Source organism: Corythoichthys intestinalis, chromosome 14, assembly GCF_030265065.1.
Source record: "Corythoichthys intestinalis isolate RoL2023-P3 chromosome 14, ASM3026506v1, whole genome shotgun sequence".
Taxonomy (NCBI): domain Eukaryota; kingdom Metazoa; phylum Chordata; class Actinopteri; order Syngnathiformes; family Syngnathidae; genus Corythoichthys; species Corythoichthys intestinalis.
The window spans coordinates 3,687,280-3,707,629 of record NC_080408.1 but is presented as its reverse complement, the minus strand read 5'-3'; the positions used below and the strand labels follow the sequence as shown (position 1 = coordinate 3,707,629).

At 38.3% G+C, this 20,350-nt stretch overlaps 2 protein-coding genes across 8 annotated transcripts in view; one reads left to right on the top strand and one right to left on the bottom strand.

Moving 5' to 3' along the window:
• adcy8 (adenylate cyclase 8 (brain)) overlaps nucleotides 1-6,916 on the bottom strand; it is a 140,522-nt gene extending 133,606 nt beyond the window's left edge. Inside the window, exon 1 of one of the 2 annotated variants that reach the window (XM_057857862.1) lies at nucleotides 6,293-6,916. The gene's annotated coding sequence lies outside the window, so the exon portion shown is untranslated. The remainder of the gene's footprint in view (nucleotides 1-6,292) is intronic. The other variant, XM_057857864.1, reaches the window with a different exon arrangement.
• The window catches only part of efr3a (EFR3 homolog A (S. cerevisiae)), a 79,244-nt gene continuing 65,228 nt past the window's right edge, over nucleotides 6,335-20,350 (top strand). For 2 of the 6 annotated variants that reach the window (XR_009066992.1, XM_057857865.1), the window contains exon 1: nucleotides 15,325-15,354. Coding sequence is in view for 5 of the 6 variants with exons in the window: in XM_057857865.1 (XP_057713848.1) it covers nucleotides 15,330-15,354 (25 nt within the window). In the remaining variant the exon portion in view is untranslated. Of the gene's footprint in view, nucleotides 6,824-15,324; nucleotides 15,355-20,350 lie in introns of those variants that run through there. The other 4 variants (XM_057857866.1, XM_057857867.1, XM_057857868.1 and 1 more) reach the window with 4 other exon arrangements.

The following is a 20,350-nucleotide window of genomic DNA, read 5'->3' as shown; positions in this document are numbered from 1 at the left end:
TATCCTTGAAGCGTCTGCCATCGCAGTCAACTTTTTTTTTTATTGATTGTCGCCATTTTAGAAAATTGGAAGTAAAGGGTCACACGGGGTAATGTTGCTTAAAGTGCTGCTCTTAAAGTTTTTCAAAATTTCATGAGAATAGGCTGATTTTGTGTGGACAAGATAGTTGTAGCAATCAGGGTAGCAGATGTCAGGCAGAGAGGGCGAAGACAGCGGGTCGAAAAATATCGATTTAGGCATCAAATATGGATCTGGCGAATGGATAGACTGAAGCTTTTCCACATAACGCCTTTCATGCAACGCATCCAATGAGTTTACAGCGTCTGAAAGCACCGGGCTTCCATGAATTGCACTGTAAATTGCACGACAAATTGAAACCATTGAGAATACGGATAAACACTGACGGACAATATGGCAGCCGGATACAGCGACACGTCATTCTGTGACGTTGGTGAGTAGGGTCTATGGAAGCCTGCACGTTTTCTAACAGTTGGTCATATGGATATCTAATGCCAATTTTAACAATCTTGAGAGATTCATGTAATAGAACCAAACAATTAAAACTGAAAAAAAATTTTTTTTTTATAACTTTCTGTAAAATGTAGTTTTAAATAAATGCAATTTATGTTGAGGAATAAATTAGGACACCCCCACTGTCAATCCCACTTAAAATAGCTAAAATCACACACAGGTGTATCACATTAGGTGCACATGGTTAGAACATCATTACCCAGTGTTTTGAAAGAGGCTTGCCATATTTAAACTTCAGATTTAGTTTGATGTGCCCCTGACTGTTGAAGTGAGAGAAAACACCATGGTGAGATCAAAAGAGCTGTCTGAGGCCTTCAGAAAGAAGACTGTAGACGCTTATGAGTCTGGTAAGGGATTTCATAAGAATATAAAATCAGCCATTCCACTGTCCGGAAAATAGTCTACAAGTGGAGGACATTCAAAACTAGTGGCGCAACGATTAATCGCTAAACTCGAGTATTCGATTAGAAAAAAATATTCAAATTAAATTTTATTGCTTCGAGTATTCGTTTAATTAAAGTGGCAATGTAATGGTTTATTTTGAAAGTGTTTGCATTTAGTTTTATTGATTAGAGTGGATACACTGCCCTCTGGTCTACCTCATTTCACATGGCTGGATCCAACTGCTCCCTGTTAAGACCAACGTAAGCTAAGTTTTTGTTTGAACTAATATTTTTTAATGCATTCGTAAATTAGTTCATAGATATATTTAGCCGTTTTTTTTTGTGGGAATATATGTCTGAACCATTTTTTAAGAGCACTGTAAAAAACGTTATCATTTTATTGCATTTAAGGTAGCAGATTTTTGCTGTGTAAGTTAGCCAATTGTTCTTTTGTTGTATGTAGATTAGTGCTGCAACGATTAATCGATTAACTCGAGTATTCGATCAGAAAAAAAATATTCAAATTAAATTTTCTTGCTTCGAATATTCGTTTAATTAAAGTGGCAATGTAATGGTTTATTTTGAAAGTGTTTGCATTTAGTTTTATTGATTAGGGTGGATAGACTGCCCTCTGGTCTGCCTCATTTCACATGGCTGAATCCAACTGCTCCCTGTTAAGACTAATGTAAGCTAAGTTTTTGTCTGAACTCATGTTTTTTAATGCATCCGTAAATTAGTTTATAGATATATTTAGCCGTTTTTTTTTTTTTTTTTGGTGGAAATATGTGTCTGAACTATTTCTTAAGAGCATTGTAAAAAAAAAACGTTATCATTATATAGCATTTAAGGTAGTGGATTTTACTAAGCAAGTTAGCCAATTGTTCTTTTGTTGTATATAGATCCTCATTTATTTATTTATTCTATAGACCCTACCCACCGACGTCACAAAACCACGTGCTCGCTGTATGGTTCCGCCCACTTGTCCGTCATTTTGTCTCTGTATTAGCATTGGTTTCAATTGATCGAGGAATTTAAAATGTATTTCATGGACGACCCGGTGCTTTCTGATGCCGTAAACTCACTGGATGTGTTGCATAAAAGGCGTTATGTGGAAAAGCTTCGTTCTATACAGTCGCCAGATCCATATTTGATGCCCAAATCGATGTTTTTCGACCCACTGTCTTCGCCCTGTCTGCCTGACATCTGCTACGCTGATATTTACAATTATCTTGTCCACACAAAATCAGCCTTTTCTCACGAAAATTTGAAAAACTTCAAGAGCTTGGAGGCTTATAAATACTTCGTTGCTGGTTGGGTGAAACAGGTCCTCGTCCACGAAAATTCGGCAGGAATCTATCTTGTGCTTGGAAAGGTGAGTTACGAAATTTTCAATTCAAAATCTTTTGTTATTGCTAACATCCACTGTCAAGTCTAATGTATTTCATGTCGTTTGTCAATGGAGTTAAGGCTTTTAATGTTTATATGGTTTAGCGATAGCACTCTCAATACATACATACGTGTATGTTGTCGGCGATTAGCCTAGCAATGATCTTAATTGTGGTTATTTGTCAGCCCAAAACCCTCTAAGTATATCTTAACTGCATCTTACCGGATATAAAATGACTACTACATAGTCTGTGGTGATTTTTTGGTGCCCAGTTTTCACGTCGAATTGCAGCCGTCCATTTCGCTCTCCTCTTTGGATCCCTCGGAATACGGTAAAACTTCAAGTCTCTCCTTCCATCTTCTCTGTTAGTGCAACCAACAGCCACACACGCCTTCACCATTTTGATTATTAATGTTAAGGAGCAGAAAAACACGCCGTAAATAGGAGGAATGTACGTAGCCGTAACAGGTTAACACTATGTTTTGACGGACAATTGGGCGGTACCATTCAGGAGAGCGGAGTTGTGACGTCACGTGGGTAGGGTCTATACCATTTGAGGCTCAGCTCAAGTATTTAATTTTTTTAATGTTCCTTATCCGATAACTCGATTATTCGAACTAACTAGTTCATCGATTAATCGACTATTAAAATAAGCAATAGCTGCAGCCCTATTCAAAACAACTGCCAAAATGCCGAGGTCAGGCCATCCAAGCAAGTTCACCTCAAGAGCAGACCGCAAGATGCTAAAAGAAGTCTCCAAAAACCCTAAAATGTCATCGCGGGACTTACAGCAGGCTCTTGCTACTGTTGATGTGAAAGTGCATGCCTCTACAATCAGAAAGAGAATTCACTAGTTTAACCATCATGGGAGGAGTGCAAGGAGGAAACCTTTGCTCTCCAAGAAGAACATGAAGGCCAGAGTGAATGTAGACAAAGACCAGGACTTCTGGAATAATGTTCTTTTGGACAGATGAATCTGAAATTGAATTGTTTGGACACCAGAAAAGAGGACGTGTTTGGCATAAACCCAATAGAGCATACCAGGAAAAGAACCTAATACAAACTATGAAGCATGGAGGTGTAAGTGTCATGGTTTGGGGATGCTTTGCTACAGCAGGACCTGGCCAGCTCACCATCATAGAATCCACCATGAATTCTATCGTGTATCAGAGGGTGCTTGAGGAACATGCGAGATTATCTGTGAATAAATTTAAGACGAAACTGGACCCTACAACATGACAATGACTCAAAACCTACCAGTAAATGCCCCAAGGACTGGCTGAAATGGAGAGTCCTGGAATGGTCGAGTCAAAGCCCAGATCTTAATCTCATTGAGATGCTGTGGGGTGACTTGAAGCGGGCTGCACATTGAAGAAAACCCTCAAACATCGCACAACTGAAAGTATTCTGCGTTGAGGAGTAGGGCAACGTTTCTTCAGACCGATGTCAAAGACTGATAGATGGCTACAAAAAGCCAAAGGGGGTAACATTAGCTATTAGGTGGTGGGGTGTCCTAACTTTTTCCTCAGTTAGAATATGCATTTTTGGTGATATATTTGGTTTCATGAGTAAAACAGTTTTTGTTGTTTACCTGCAATTAAATGACTTTCTTTTCCACAGATGAAGAAAAACAAGATCAGACATTGATATGTGAACATTTCTTAATAAAGAACTGAATATTTCATGGGGTGTCCTAATTTTTTCACATAACTGTATGTTCCACAAGGCCACATGTGCTCCCCACTATTTGAGAAGTACTGGATTAGAGCAAGAGAGAGTTCACTGCTACACTCAGGTTGGGTTGCTGAATCAATAATATTACAAAGTGTCGAGAGTTAGTCTTTTGTTTTATTAGATCCAGTGGGCCTCCGCACTTATAACTAGTTCATTCGCGTACCTCTAGAGCAGTACTTCTCAAATAGTGGGGCGCGCCCCCCTGGGGGGGCGCAGAGCAATGCCAGGGGGGGCGCATGTGACCTCGGGGAACATGTTTTTTTTTTTTTTTTTTTTTTTTTTTTTTTTTTTGCCGTACTGGAATAAAGTGTACTTGCACATCCATTCAGTAGGTGGCAGTGGCGCTCTCATTTTCAGAGTGCGCGCAGTATTTTTGAACTAAGGAAGAGCACTCAGCACACACAGACAACAGATTGAAGAGCAGTGTGCCACCGCCGTTTTCGAAAGCCGTTTTCCGACCGGACTCACTCACGCAGCGACCCACTGTCTTGTCCGGTTCTCACGTCGCCGCCCGAGAAGTGCCATTTTCGGCTTGGGATCGTCACGACGACTGCCCTCACTTACGGTTCTACCTCGGCCGCCGTGAGTGCGCTTTTTTTTCGTGCCGTTTGCCTTTTAGCTTTGACTTTTAATACAGTGGGTGATGATGAAAGACCACTGTTTACTGTGTCTAAAAATAATTATAGCAGACAGCAAGAAGCCAAATCAATTAAGACGCCACTTAAAGACATTAGACCCCAATCTCATTGTTAAGCCGCTTGATTTTTTCAGTGAAAACGTGCCGAATATTGCCAACAATCGTCCTGCTTTGTCAGTGTTATATCAGTAAGCCAGTGAGCATTGTTAGCATGCTAATTGCAAAATAGCTCCACACCATTGCAAAGGAGGTAAATACTGTGAGCAGCAAAAATAAAAACTGTCCTGTCCAAGGACACTTTTTTCCCCCTTTTATTCAGATTTGTTTTTTCGGTCAAATTTTTGGGCACATTGTCCTCATGAGTGAATGTTTCTAATCAATTTTAATTTGGTATTATTTACTGATTTTATTACATTTTATTTTTCTGTATCAAATGGTCAAAAATGTACCTTGAGTGTATTTTTTAGTTTGGATGTGAATTTTTTTTTTTTTTTAAATTCAGGCAAATTGATGCACGTCAAGTCTTCTCTGTTACAAACAAAACAATGTTAATAAAGTTATACTTTATTATAAGTTGATCTATGTTACTTTTTTTCTTTATTAGAAAAAAAGGACACAATGTTAGGCAGATGCGTATTTATAATAGTAATTTTATAGACAAATGATACTATTTACAGTGGCGGCAGAGAGTTTGGGGGGGCGCGAAACATTTACGTCTTCCTTAGGGGGGGCGTGACAGAAAATAATTGAGAAGCACTGCTCTAGAGGGAGACATTTTGACTGGTTCAAATGAATTACCGGTCGCTATCGCTGCTGATGAGTTAACTTTTTTGATAATGAAAGATGTCTAATCATGTGCTAATGTAAATTTCAATGAATTTGTCCGAAGTAGACCAAGTCATTTGAAGTGGGAGGGCTAGCAGTGAACGTTTGTTCACTTGCGGCCATCCTTCCCACTACAAATGGATTGGACGTCTAGTGCTGTCAATGGCAGCCACTGAGTAAATAGCAGCTGCTTTGAAATGGATAAAATGATCTTTTGAAATCTGTTAAGAAATAAGCTAATTACGACTTAATTTCAGTATCAACTTTGATCGGAGAATTGCCCCTATCAACATCACCGCTCTGAGGCCATTTCAGAAGGGGGAATAAAAGGTCTTTCTGTGGGCTTCAATGTAGAAAAAATAATACATTTTTTTTTCAATTACTCAAAGTCACTCGCCCTTTAAAGTTAGTGTGAACTTTGAAATAGCTGTCCACTGTTCCTAAAAGTGATCCTTTTTTTTTTTCTATATTCTTCTTCTTTTCCTTTCGGCTTTTCCCTTCGGGGTCGCCACAGCGAATCAGTTGTCTCCATTTAACGCTCTCCACTGCATGCCCTCTGCATGTTTAAAGTCATTTAAAACAATCAGAAAATACAGTGACTAACTTTTGGGTTGTGAACTTCCCGAAAAATCTTCCAGGTGTTGCCATTTTTACGTTCAACTCAACTCTAAAAACAACTTTTGGTATTTGTTGCCACTTCTATATCCATGATTATATCAGAAAGGTGATTAAAGTAAAGATTAAGACGGTGTCGGGATAGCCGAGCGTGTGAGAGCGAGAGTGACGTCACCTTACCGTTAGTCTCTCGTGCACGCGCGCACACCTGCGCAAGTCGGCGTTCCTTCACGGTGCCTTCACGGACCCTCAGTTGTCGGAGTGTCTCTAAACTCAGCTCAGCTCAGCGGACCCCGACGACAGCGCGCCGGGGAGTTTCGTTTTCTCGGCACACTTCCGTGTTGCGCTGTCGCTTGCAGCGAGACGACGCCCGGCCTTCTTCCGTTCGTCTCATGCCCGTCCACGGGCGCCCGCGCCCCGGCGAACGGCTCCCGCGGTGAGCCGAGCGGATCCTCGCGGTGGCGCTCGGACGTTAGCTCGAGCGGCTAATCTGCTCTTCGCTGCTTCCCGCCGCCTCGCGTTGTCGCTTCGGCTCGCCTGGTCGACGTTGGCTGCTCTCGGGTACCGTCGGGACGCGGAAGTGGTCACGAAGACGGTCCCGTCGAAGCAAGTCGTCGCCATTCCGATGCCAGGTGGCGGGAGGGAACCTAGAGGCTAACTAGCAGCTGCCCACACAGCCACTGCGGCATTTGGACGCCAGCATGCCAGCAGGTACTCTGTACCCCTGCGGGACACCTCGTTTATCAACTCTCACGTTTAACATGTCCAAATGTTAGTGGCAACAAATGTCACGCGTGTCAGCATAAATCACAGGTGTCAAACTGGCTGCCCGGGGGCCGGATTCGGCCCACCTCGTCATTTTGTGTGGCCCGTCAAAATAAATCATGTGCATGGACTGTCATGTTTGTCGCTAAAATAAAATGTTTAAAATAAAATGTTAAAATTTAGGCCTACTGTTAAAATCCTTCATCAACTTTAGCATTCAACTTTAGGCTGTATTTCTGTTTTTATTCATTTTAATCTCGTAATTATTCATTTTTTTCAATTTTTAACACAGGTCACGACAGTGAACAGCTATTAAAAAGTTGACACTTTATACGTTTAACTCTTTACAGCTCAAGTGACTACCTTTACTCATTGGAAAAAAAAAAAGCTTTTGACTTAAGATTAGGTGAATTTTTGGTCATTCAAAAAAAAAAATCTTAGTAATTATTATATTCGTAAAATTATGAATCATTATTGTATTTTGAATCTATTTTGTATTATTATTGACACATTAATAAATTAATATAACGTTAATAAAAACTAACTTATTCAAGTAACGCACTAATTTTTATTTTTTTTTCATAGTATTTAACTCATTTCCTGGGACATTGGTCGCTCGCAGTCAAAGTGAATTAGTCGTCTGGCGCCGTCAAAGCAGCCAATGAGTTAACAGACTTCCTTCGAATGGAAAACTTGGTCCCAATGGAAAATTTTGGTAGCGACCTTGATTGAACAGTGACATCTTTTGAAAATGATATTGATTCTTAGCGGGAGCATATCGATAACCTACGGGGATACAAAGTATCATACAGTATATCACCATTATTTATATATCTATATATATATATATATATATATATATTTGGGGTGTCAAATGAGTAAACATTTTAATCGAGTTAATTACAGCTTAAAAATTAATTAATCGTAATTAATCACAATTAATCGCAATTCAAACCATCTATAAAATATGCCATATTTTTCTGTAAATTATTGCTGGAATGGAAAGATAAGACACAAGATGGATATATACATTCAACATACGGCACATAAGGACTGTATTTGTTTATTATAACAAATCAACAAGATGGCATTTAACATTCTGTTAAAGCGATCCATGGATAGAAAGACTTGTAGTTCTTAAAAGAAAAATGTTAGGACAAGTTATAGAAATTTTATATTAAAACCCCTCTTAATGTTTTCGTTTTAATAAAATTTGTAAAATTTTCAATCAAAAAATAAACTAGTAGCCCGCCATTGTTGATGTCAGTAATTACTTACACAATGCTCATGGGTGCCAAAGCCCATAAAATCAGTCGCACCCAAGCGCCAGCAGAGGGTGGCAAAACACAACAAGTGAGCGTTTCACTGTACTGTCATTTAAATCTGTCTGAGTGGGGCATCTGCGTTAATTGCGTCAAATATTTTAACGTGATTAATTTTAAAAAATTAATTAACGCCCGTTAACGCGCTAATTTTGACAGCCCTAATATATATATACATCAGAGGTTGCGCTAGACTTTTTCGTTGTCTGTCATTTTGACTGACTGTGTCATAAAAATCCGGTAATAATCTATTTTTACCCGTCACTTACATTTTTAAAATGATAATAATGACATATTCAATAGTATTTAGTTTTCATTCATTTTTAATTAATATTCTGTCCGAACAAGCTTAACAAGAGGCAAACAGACAGCGGAGTGCACCAATCAGCGACGGGCAGACGTCCCATTAGCAAAGCGACGAGGGCAGGACGAGGGACTTGCGCGCGGAAGTAAACATACGAGGAGAGCGGAGTTTATTCAACATGGCTAGCGCGAGACAGGCTGTTGTCACTGACTCATGTCGATGTGTTTTAGCTCATTTAAAACTGAATTTACCGCGGATTGGAACATATTCTCAGCTCTCCCATTCGCCATCCGTGTTGTTGTAGAGACGACTTTCAGTGCGCAAGAGTGACGTTGCTCGTGAAGAACACGTCACACAAATAAACAAATCTGATTTGTCGATTGATTTTGTACCTACTCGAGAGGCCATTAATGGGCTGGGTCCCAGACTTTTCTCTCAGTGTTTGAAAATACAGGGAGAACAGTCTGGCTGTGCCAGGCAAACACTCAGTTGCCTTGACATTTTTCCGAGTAAGGCCAACGACGTCATGCTTCAAGAGAGACAATAGCTAATTAATATGCTCACTCGCCACCCTGTGGTCTGGGGTGTGAATTGCAACCTGTCAAAATGACAGATGGGTTTTTTCCGTCACCGTTTTAAAAAACCGGTCAACGACGGAAAATATTTGGTTAACGCGACCCCTGCATATATATGGCGGAAAACACAGACAAGACTGAAAAAGCAGTTTCTGCTCTTGCACCCCTCTTTAAAATAAACTGCTGTATTTTATGCCAAAATAACTTGTGTTTGATAGAACAATATGTCTATATGCTGCCATAGCAGAGTCATGGCGCACTAAGCCTCCGAACTATTTTTAATTTGTCTGTTTTACCCTGAAAATCCCCATTTACAGACATCGCGCAACCGCTTTTGTTTCAACGTAGCCATAAAAAGAAGGCAAGTAATTCTATTTATTTATTCAAAATGTCTGTCATTTTTAGCTTAGAATCATTAATTGATGTCTAATATTTAATTTAAAAAAAAAAAAAGACTTTAAAAAAATTATTCACTCGCATATTTTAAACTTTTAAACAAATTACGTCACAATAAAAAATTTGGCGTCTGTAAAAAAGTCACGGATATCTACCGCATAACTATTGCTTAGTTTTATATTTTTTGTTACTGTCACATTTCCCTGATATGATAAATAATCGATCCAAACAAAAAAAAAAAAAAAAAACGTTTAAAAGGGTAATTATATGAAAAAGAAAATCTCAACCACTCCTTGTTGTCAGTGATTTCTGCATTGCGACCCTTGTTATATCACCATGTTTCACCCATAAAATCGGGGAAAAATTCCGGCTGTGGCTATTCACAGCTGTGTCTTGACACTCTGTGATATATGCTACATGGAATTTTTGTTTTGAAACATGGTATGTATGCGATAATATCTCATCAAAATCGTAGCGTATTTAATTCTGTTCTCGCGTGCTCTTGCCTCCAGTTAGGGTTTTACTGATTTTTTTTTTTTTTTTTGAATGCCCTCCTGTTCAAAATTTTTCTTCCCCCAGAAAATTGAGATTTTAAGCTTTCCAATGATGTATCACGTGTATATCGGACAATTTTGAAATTTGGCCAAATTGGGGGTCTCAGAGCGGAACTTCAAGTCAAGCGTTTTCCGCCATATATATATTGGTCTGGGTATTAACGTCTGATTGGCAATTGGGCAAGTGAAACACCGTTTGTTATCCGCCAGCTTAAATCCAAACCCGGTTGATAAACAAGCCAAGTCATGTGATCGGACTTTGGACCCGGGGCGCCGCTGTCGGTCACGCGGTCAAGGATTGTCTGTCTGTCCATTGACACCTTGCTAAAATGTGCCAGCTGTATAGAATGTCTGATGGCGGACGCCAAAGGAGCACACCTGTGCGAGCTGAGGCACCGTCAGGGATGATTTGGAGGTGGCGTTCAGATGCTCAGGAAGAGGGATTAGCGTGTCTGAAAGCTGCTGGGCGGCTAAGTTTAGCACGAGGGTCAATGTACTTTCCAGCTGGTTGTCTCTTGATCCGCTCCTCAAACTGAATACAGTGATCCCTCGTTTTTTGCGGTTAAGAGGGACCAGAATCCGCTGCGATAAGTGAAAAACCACGAAGCAGCGCCCCCCTCCCAAAAAAAAAGTGTGTCTTCAATGTATTTATTCAGATTTAGCATTAGAAAAATACATACATATATGGCGGAAATTTGTCCAACTTTCAAAATTGTCCGATATGCACGTGTGATACATCATTGGAAAGCTTAAAATCTCAATTTACTGGGCGAAGAAAAAGTTTGAACAGGTAGGCATTTTAAAAATATACATATTTTTTTCAAACAGCAAAACCCTAACTGGAGGTGAGAGCATAAATAAAGACACCACGATTTTGAGATATTATCCTGTACTTACCTTGTTGCGATCCAAAAACTTCATGTAGCATGTATTACTGAGTGTCAAGACACAGATGTGAATGGCCACAGCCGTATTTTTGGGGGATTTTATGGGTGAAATATGGTCATATAACAAGGGTCGCGATGCAGAAATTGCAGACATGAAGGAGTGGTTGAGATGTTCTTTTTCATATACAGTATTTACTAGGGCTGTCAAACGATTAAAATTTTTTATCGATTTAATCACAGCTTAAAAATTAATTAATCGTAATTAATTGCAGTTCAAACCATCTATAAAATATGACATATTTTTCTGTAAATTATTGTTGAAATGGAAAGATGAGACACAAGACGGATATATACAAGCGCCAGCAGAGGGCGACAAAACTCCAAAAAACACAGGTAACAAGTGCACATGACTGCTGTCATTTTAATCTGTTTGAGCGGGGCATGTGCGTTAATTGCGTCAAGTATTTTAACGTGATTAATTTAAAAAATTACCGCCCGTTAACGCGATAATTTTGACAGCCCTAATATTTACCCTTTTAAAGTTTTTTTTCTTCCATTTTTCTTTGTTTGGATTGATTATTTATCATCTAACATATTGGGGAAAATGTCCAGTAACAAACAAAGTAACGAGTAAACAAAATATAAACAAACAATTAAGCGATAGTTATGCGGTAGATGTCCGTGACTTATTTAGACACCTTTTTTTTTTTTAATTGTGACGTAATTTGTTTAAAAGTTTAAAATATGCAAGTGAAGAATTTTTTAAAGTTTTTTTTTTTAAACGAAATATTGGACAACAATTAATGATTCTAAGCTAAAAATGACAAACATTTTGAATAAGAAATATAATTATTACCTTCGTTTTACAGCTGGGTTGAAACAAAAGCGGTTGCGCGACGTCTGTAAACGGGGGTCTCCAGGGTAAAACGGTCAAATTAAAAATAGTTTCGAGGCTTAATGCGCCATGAATCTGCTATGGCAGCATATAGATGTATTGTTCCATCAAACACAGCAGTTGTTTTTAAAGAGGGGTGGAAGAGCAGAAACTGCTTTTTCAGTCTTGTCTGTGTTAGTCGCCATATATGTATGTGTGTGTATATATATATATACGGGGTGCACATATTTTTTTTGCCCAGGTTCTCAGAGGAGGACTTGGAGGTGTGACTTGGTCCTCATTGAGCTTGAGAACCGACCCGCCTGATGCGATAAATTTATGACAAGCTTTACTTAGAGCCAATTAACTTTAATTAATTATATTAAAAATGAATGCTGGATTAACATCAACTGGCACAACAAAATTGCCATTACTTTGAAGTGAAATGTAAAGAAATAAACATAAAAGCACCAGATCAAAATAATGGGCATTATGCGGCTCCCACATTAACTCCAAGCCTTTGTAAAAGTGGGATGTCCTCCTCATAAGAGCTCATTGAACATGCATGTTTAGCTTTGTCAAATGCGAGCAAAAACACGTTTTTCAGTGCATGGCGCTGTTCTTCAATAACTTTTTTCCGCCACTTGTCCATAGGGCGAGTGGGGTACTGTCTGACATCGATAGTTTGCCTAATTGCCACATGCTCTGTTTTTTTCGTGCTTTTCAAAGTTTGGATGGCTGAAATTCTTTGACCCTACATAAAATGCGCTGCTCTTATCGGCGACATTGGGATTCTCACGGCACATTTTGTACTGCATTTCCGTGCGAACATCATTTGCTTCTAGCCATGGTACCTCCTGTAGCCACTTTTCAGCAAAAGTCCTTTTTTTCGGTAGCACCGGTGACGTCTGTCGTCTGTCTGTCTTTTGACGGGGTTGGGGGAACACGGAAGTAATTACTCAGTGTGGCCTGCCTCTTCCACATTTTGAGAAGTTATTTCTCGTGTCTGCCGCAAATACAGTGGTCAGCCATCGGTACGCAAAAGCGTATGGAAGCCGTTGAGGGCCAGCGCGTTTGTCTACACGTCCAGTAGTCCACTTATGTGCACCCCTGTGTGTGTGTATATATATATATATATATATATATATATATATATATATATATATATATATATACATGTATATGTATGTAAGTGTATACAGTGGGGAGAACAAGTATTTGATAGAGTCAATGGGAAAACCCATTGGCAGTGTATCAAATACTTGTTCTCCGCACTGTATATATGTGTATGTGTATATATATATATGTATGTGTATATATATGTATGGCGGAAAACACTCAAGTGACTTGAAGTTCCGCTCTGAGACCGCCAATTTAGCCAACTTTCAAAATTGTCCGATATACATGTTTGATGCATCATTGGAAAGTTTAAAATCTCAATTTTCTGGGGGAAGAAACATTTTGAACAGGAGGGCATTAAAAAAAAAAAAAAAAAAAAAAGTTTTTTAAACAGCAAAACCCCATCTGGAGGTGAGATCACGCGAGAGCAGAATTGCAGACGCCATGACTTTAACGAAATATTATCGTGTACTTACCTTGCTTCGATCCAAAATCTTCATATAGCATGTATCACTGAGTGTCAAGACACAGCTGGGAATGGCCGCAGCTGGATTTTATGGGTAAAACATGGTAACGTAACAAGGGTCGCGATGCAGAAATCCGGACATCAAGGAGTGGTCGAGATTTTATTTTTCATATTTAAACGTGGCGGCACGGTGGCTGAGTGGTTAGCATGTCTGCCTCACAGTTCCGATTTTTCTTTGTTTGGATTGATTATTTATCATCTAACATATCGGAGAAAATGCGACCTTAACAAAAAAAAACAAATACAATTAAGCGATAGTTATGAGGTAGATATCTGTGACTTTTTTACAGACACCCAATTTTTCCATTATAACGTAATTTGTTTAAAAGTTTGAAACATGCAAGTCAATAATTTTTTAAAGTTTTTTTTTTTTTTTAAAACGAAATATTAAACATCAATTAATGATTCTAAGCTAAAAATGACAACTTTTTTTTGTTTGTTTGTTTGGATCGATTATTTATCATCTAACATATCAGGGAAATGTGACAGTTACAAAAAATATAAAACTAAGCAATAGTTATGCGGTAGCTATCCGTGACTTTTTTACAGACGCCAAATTTTTTATTGTGACGTAATTTGTTTAAAAGTTTAAAATATGCGAGTGAATAATTTTTTTAAAGTCTTTTTTTTTTTTTTTTTTTAAACTAAATATTAGACATCAATTAATGATTCTAAGCTAAAAATGACAGACATTTTGAATAATAAATATAATTACTTGCCTTCTTTTTATGGCTGGTATGAAACTAAAGCGGTTGCGCGACCTCTGTAAACAGGGGTTTTCAGGGTAAAACGGACAAATAAAAAAAAATTGGGGGGCTTATTGCACCATTAATCTGCTATGGCAGCATATAGACATATTGTTCTATCAAACACAATAGTTGTTTTGGCTTAAAATACAGCAGTTTATTTTAAAGAGGGGTGCAAGAGCAGAAACTGCTTTTTCAGTCTTGTCTGTGATTTCCGCTATATATTAAAATTATACTTTGGGGGAAAAGTGAAAAAACATGTATTATATGTATCTCTTTCCAATGCTAAATCTGAATAAATATATTGAACACACACACACACACACACAAAAAATACTTTGAGGTTTTTCACTTTTCGTGGCAGGTTGTGGTCCCCATTAACGGCCCCCAACATTAACAGGAAGTGACCCGTAAATGCCCCGACATCAACAGAAAGTGACCCGAAAATCAACAGGACATGAAGTGAAAAGGCCCGAAATGACCTCATTACCCGGCATTTGCTGCCATTGACAGCCATGGTATTTAATTAGCTGCCATACATCCCACTTCAAACGGATTGGTCATGCTTGTTTTTCTGTTTTTTTCTTTTGTATAATGGTTTACTGACCCATGTATCGATAATTGTTGTATCACAAATCGTATCGTGAGGTACCCAGAGGTTCCCACGCCAAATGCTAATGCCCTGCTGGGTAGTTTTAGGTTGCAGCGCTACTTGATACGGTTCAGTTTAATGTCATTTCAAAAATATAGCGAGTAAGGAAACCGCTTTCAAAATTGTTGTCATATTTTTTAGCAAATAAATAGAAGTGTATTCCATCGTGGCATATCGATAACGTGCTATAAAATGGCCCAGATCGTCATAGGAGATCCCCCCCCCCCCCCCCCCCCATGTCGCACGGCACGAGTACACAGAGGGCTGGTGTGGTGTTTTAATCATCCTAATGGGTTGCAATTATTGCAACGCGTTGGCAAATGATGGCTTTGCGTAGTACTGCGGCTTCACCTGCAGTGTACCGAAGGGAAACACTGCAAGGTCAGAGAGGGAGTGGGCGAGCGAGGGCCACGCGCTTGAAAAACGCAGACAGAAAAGGAAAGAGAGAGACATCAATGTCCAGCTGACAGGCCGAACGCCGCGTGGTCTCCTGCAAGATGGACTGGGAGAGCAACGAGTCGGGTACATACACACTTCTTTGCTTTCGCGTGTGCTTCTTAGTGTGAATGGACAGTAGCTGTCCATTCGCGTTCTGCTTTTGAGCGTCCAATCAGATCCCAGCTGCCACAAATCTCTGTTTTGATGGTTAACTAATCACGATTTTTTTCTTGTTAACTCACCAATTCATGTAGCTCACTTTATTTGCTGTTATATTAGGTGAATGTTCACTGTTACGGTTTCCATAGATGAAAAAAAAAATTTAAACATCACATTCGTTACGTAGGTCATCCGTCTGCTTTCATTGAAGATTATTTCCTGTTTTTTTTTTACTTTAGTTCAGCAAAAATATAACATTTGAGAAATACTGTATTGCAATAATAATATTAAATACATTTTCATATTTAATCATCTGCTTTCATGAAGGAATTAGGAAATTTAATATTTAGTGCTTTTTTAAAATTTTTCCTAAAATGTAGATATTTCTTTTCCAGTTCAATAATTTAATAAATATATTTCAACTCGTAATAGATGATACATAATCCAGTTTAAATTGAAATGTAATAAACAATTTATATAAATGTCAATATTTTATTTTATAATTACATTTTCAAATCAACCCTTTTAAATTTTCGTTTTCTAATTAAAAAATACTATAATATGCTGTATATTATATAATAATGTATGATAATAATAATATAGTTTGAGGAATTAGGAAATTTAATTTTTCCTAAAAAATATATAAAATTCTCTATCATAATTTAATAAATATTTTTAAATTCACAATAAATCATTATTAATAGTTTAATTTGAAGTATAATAAAAAATATTAAATGTAAATATTTTCATTATTAAAATTTTCAAACAATAACTGATAAAAATGTAATATTTTAATTTAATTTTTTCCTAAATTAAAAATAATATATTTATATAATTATATGTAATGTTTGAGAATATAGGAAATTTAATATTTACTGTTTTCTCATTTTTCCTCAAATATATATATATAATTTTCTATAATTTAATATTCTCGTTATAAATGATACATCATAAAGTTTTAATTTAAATATAATAATCAAACAATTTATATAATATAAATGTTAACATTTTCTTTTAATTTTTCAAAAAATAACAAAGAAATGTAATATTTAACTTCCATAAATCAGGTATTTACTTCATGAACTCCTAAAAACAATTTTTTTTATATATATAAACTTTCTATATATATATATATTTTTTTTGTGTGTGTGTGGTATTTTTAATGTAATTTTGTACATTTTTCTTTCATGATTACTATTTGTATCTACTTATTTATTCCCCCAATGCTTTGTGACGTACATACTGTATGTACGATGTAAATTCAGGCATCAAGAGGTTAAAGTTTCACTGCCACTGACGCCGCTGGACGTCCAAAGGATAGATTGGACGTCTAGCGGCGTCAGTGGCAGCCGGGACTTCGATATTTATATAAGTTGGCAGACATAGTAGCCCTCTGATATATAGTCGTGACAGCGTTTGTGTGTTAGCTACTGTGTTGATGCCGCAGGCTAGCAGATGTTTGATTGGCAGGAAGCCTCGAGCGTCGGAGGACATTGAGCTCGGCTTTTATGCATCATTGAGTCCCGCCCACTGCCGTGCAGCTTCTCAGTCTTTTGACGTCAATGCAGCCGATAAGTTAACATCTTTCCATCCAGTCTGTCTTTTCATCCTTTTCTTAAAATCTTCTAAAAATTCTTAAAATCTACTTTACCGTTTCCACCCCTATCGTGGCTGATCATTGAAAGCAAATATTTCGACGCCAAAATTTGACAAAAAACTTTAATACAGTGGTATGAAAAAGTCTCTGAACCTTTTGGAATTTCTCACATTTCTGCATAAAATCACCATCAAATGTGATCTGATCTTTGTCAAAATCACACAGATGAAAAAACAGTGTCAGCTTAAACTAACACCACCCAAACATTTATAGGTTTTCATATTTTAAGGAGGATAGTATGCAAACAATGACATAAGGGGGAAAATAAGTACGTGAACCATCACATCTAATATTTTGTGGCCCACCCTTTGGCAACAATAACTTTAACCAGATACTTCCCCTAGCTGGAGATTAGTCTGGCACATCGATCAGGATTAATCTTGGCCCATTCTTTTGTACAAAACTGCTGTAGTTAAGTCAGATTCCTGGGATTTCTGGCATGAATCGCTGTCTTTAGGTCATGCCACATTATCTCATTGAGATTCAAGTCTGAACTTTGACTTGGCCACTCCAGAACGTCTATTTTGTTCTTCTGAAACCATCCTGAAGTTGATTTACTTCTCCGTTTTGGATCATTGTCTTGTTGCAGCATCCATCCTCTTTTTAGCTTCAACTGTCTGACAGATAGCCTCAGATTTTCCTGCAAAACTTTTGAATTCATTCTTCCATTAATGATTGCAAGTTGTCCAGGCCCCGAGGTAGCAAAACAGCCCCAAATCATGACGCTCCCTCCACCATGCTTCACGGTGGGGATGAGGTGTTGATGTTGGTGGGCTGTTCCATTTTTCCTCCACACATGACACTGTGTGTTACTCCCAAGCAATTCAACTTTGGTTTCATCAGTCCGCAAAATATTTTGCCAAAACTTCTGTGGAGTGTCCAAGTGCTTTTTTGCGAACATTAAACGAGCAACAATGTTTTTTTTAGACAGCAGTGGCTTCTGCCGTCGAGTCCTCACATGAACACCATTCTTGGCCATAGTTTTACATATAGTTGATGTGTGCATCGAGATATTGAACTGGGCCAATGATTTCTGTACGTCTTTAGCAGACACTCTAGGTTTCTTTGAGTATTCTGCGCTGAACTCTTGGCATCACCTTTGGTGGACAGCCACTCCTTGGAAGAGAAACAACAGTGCCAAACTCTCCATTTGTAGACAACTTCTCTGGCTGTCGATTGATGACCATCCAGACTTTTAGAGATGGTTTTGTATCCTTTCCCAGCTTTATATGAATCAACAATCCTTGATCGCAGGTCTTCAAACAGCTCTTTTGACCGAGCCATGATTTACATCAGACAGTGCTTCTTTCTGAAACAAGAAACAATTCTTACCAGGTGTGTGTTTTATGATGTGCAGGGCAGCTTTAAACCACTCATCAGTGATTGGGCACACACCTGGCTTAGTAAAAACAGGTTTCAATTAGAGATGTTGATGCCGATCGATCGGGTCCGATCAAGTCATTTTCAAAGTATCGGAATCGGCAAAAAAATATCGGCCATGCCTTTTTTATATATATATATATATATATATATATATATATTTTTTTTTTAATTAAATCGTTTTCTAATTGTATTTAACGTTACAAACATGTTACACTCATCCAGAGTCTTTAGTTTAAGCTTAAGGTAGGGTTATCAAATTTATCCCGATAACGGCGGTAATTAATTTTTTAAAAAATGTATCATGTTAAAATATTTAATGCAATTAATGCATGCGCTGCATGATCCACTCTCGCATTGTCGCACTCAATCTGTAATGACGCCGTTTCACCCATATGGAGAGATAACAGGAAGCGTATAACGAGTAGGGTGAATTTTGGCAGCCTTTGGAGCCTTTTTTTTAATTGGCTAAAGCCTTAAAATCCCTCTCCCTACGATTAGAAATATCATGGGAAGCAATGTGGGGAAGCAAGGTAGCACTTGATCTTTGTCTTAACACCTTAAGTTGGTCCCCAACGCAGAGAAGATATATCCATTGGTAGCACTATGCACAGTCATGTGTGCACTTCCCATCATGCATTTGGGCATGGCTACAGTATCATTTACTGAAAGCTCAACAAATACACTAGATGGCAATATTTAGTCACAATATACAAAGTCACATCTGGCCTTTAAGAATTACAAGTCTTTCTATTCGTGGATCCCTCTCACAGAAAGAATGTTAATAATGTAAATGCCATCTTGAGGATTTATTGTCATAATAAACAAATACAGTACTTATGTACTGTATGTTGAATGTATATATTTGTCCGAGTTTTTTTCATATTTTTCTTAATGCATTGCCAAAATGTATATGATCGGGAAAAATTATCGGGAATGATTGGAATTGAATCAGGAGCAAAAAAAAAAAAAAAAAAAGCAATCAGATCGGGAAATATCGGGATCGGCAGATACTCAAACTAAAACGATCGGGATCGGATCGGGAGAAAAAAAACGTGATCGGAACAACCCTAGTTTCAATTACTCTTTAAGTCTCCTTAGGCAGAGGGTTAACTTACTTATTTTTCCCCCTTCTGTCATTGTTTTCATGCTATCGTCATTAAAATATGAAAACCTATCAATGTTTGGGTGGTTTTAGTTAAAGCAGACACTGTATTTTCATCTGTGTGATTTTGACAAAGATCAGATCACATTTGATGGGGATTTTATGCAGAAATGAGAAATTCCAAAAGGTTCAGATACTTTTTCATACCACTGTGGCTCGTGAGCACGAGCGTCATCTTACCTGTGCGTAAGCAACCTGAGACGGGGCGTCACCCTGAAAGATGAGCCGCGTCGAACCGCAGGTGACGTCTGTCGCCGCCGCACCGCCGTCGTTCATGCAGCAAGGCGTCATCTTAGACGAGACTGGTAATGACCATGTCGTCTCTGTGTGTGCGATGGCACCGCGGCGTGTTGAGAGTGTACGGGCGGGTTCCCGGCGGTGAGGCGGACGCTTCCTTGACATACGTGCGCTCCAGCGACCCAGTGTCGCTGAGCTCTGGTAAGTAGTGTTGCACCGATACTAGTTTTTGCAATTGCTACCGGACGGCACTAAATGACGCTGATGGTATCGGGGAGTACGACGAAATAACGTGCCGCTGCTGTGCGATATGTACCGTATTTTCCACACAATAAGGTGTATTGGAGTTTAAGGCGAACCTTCAATGAATCGCCTATCTGGGTGAATTTACGATACAAGTTTCACGATATGGCGATACAACAATTATCGATACATGGGTCGCGAATACATTCTACAAAACAACTGATAAATAGAAAAACAAG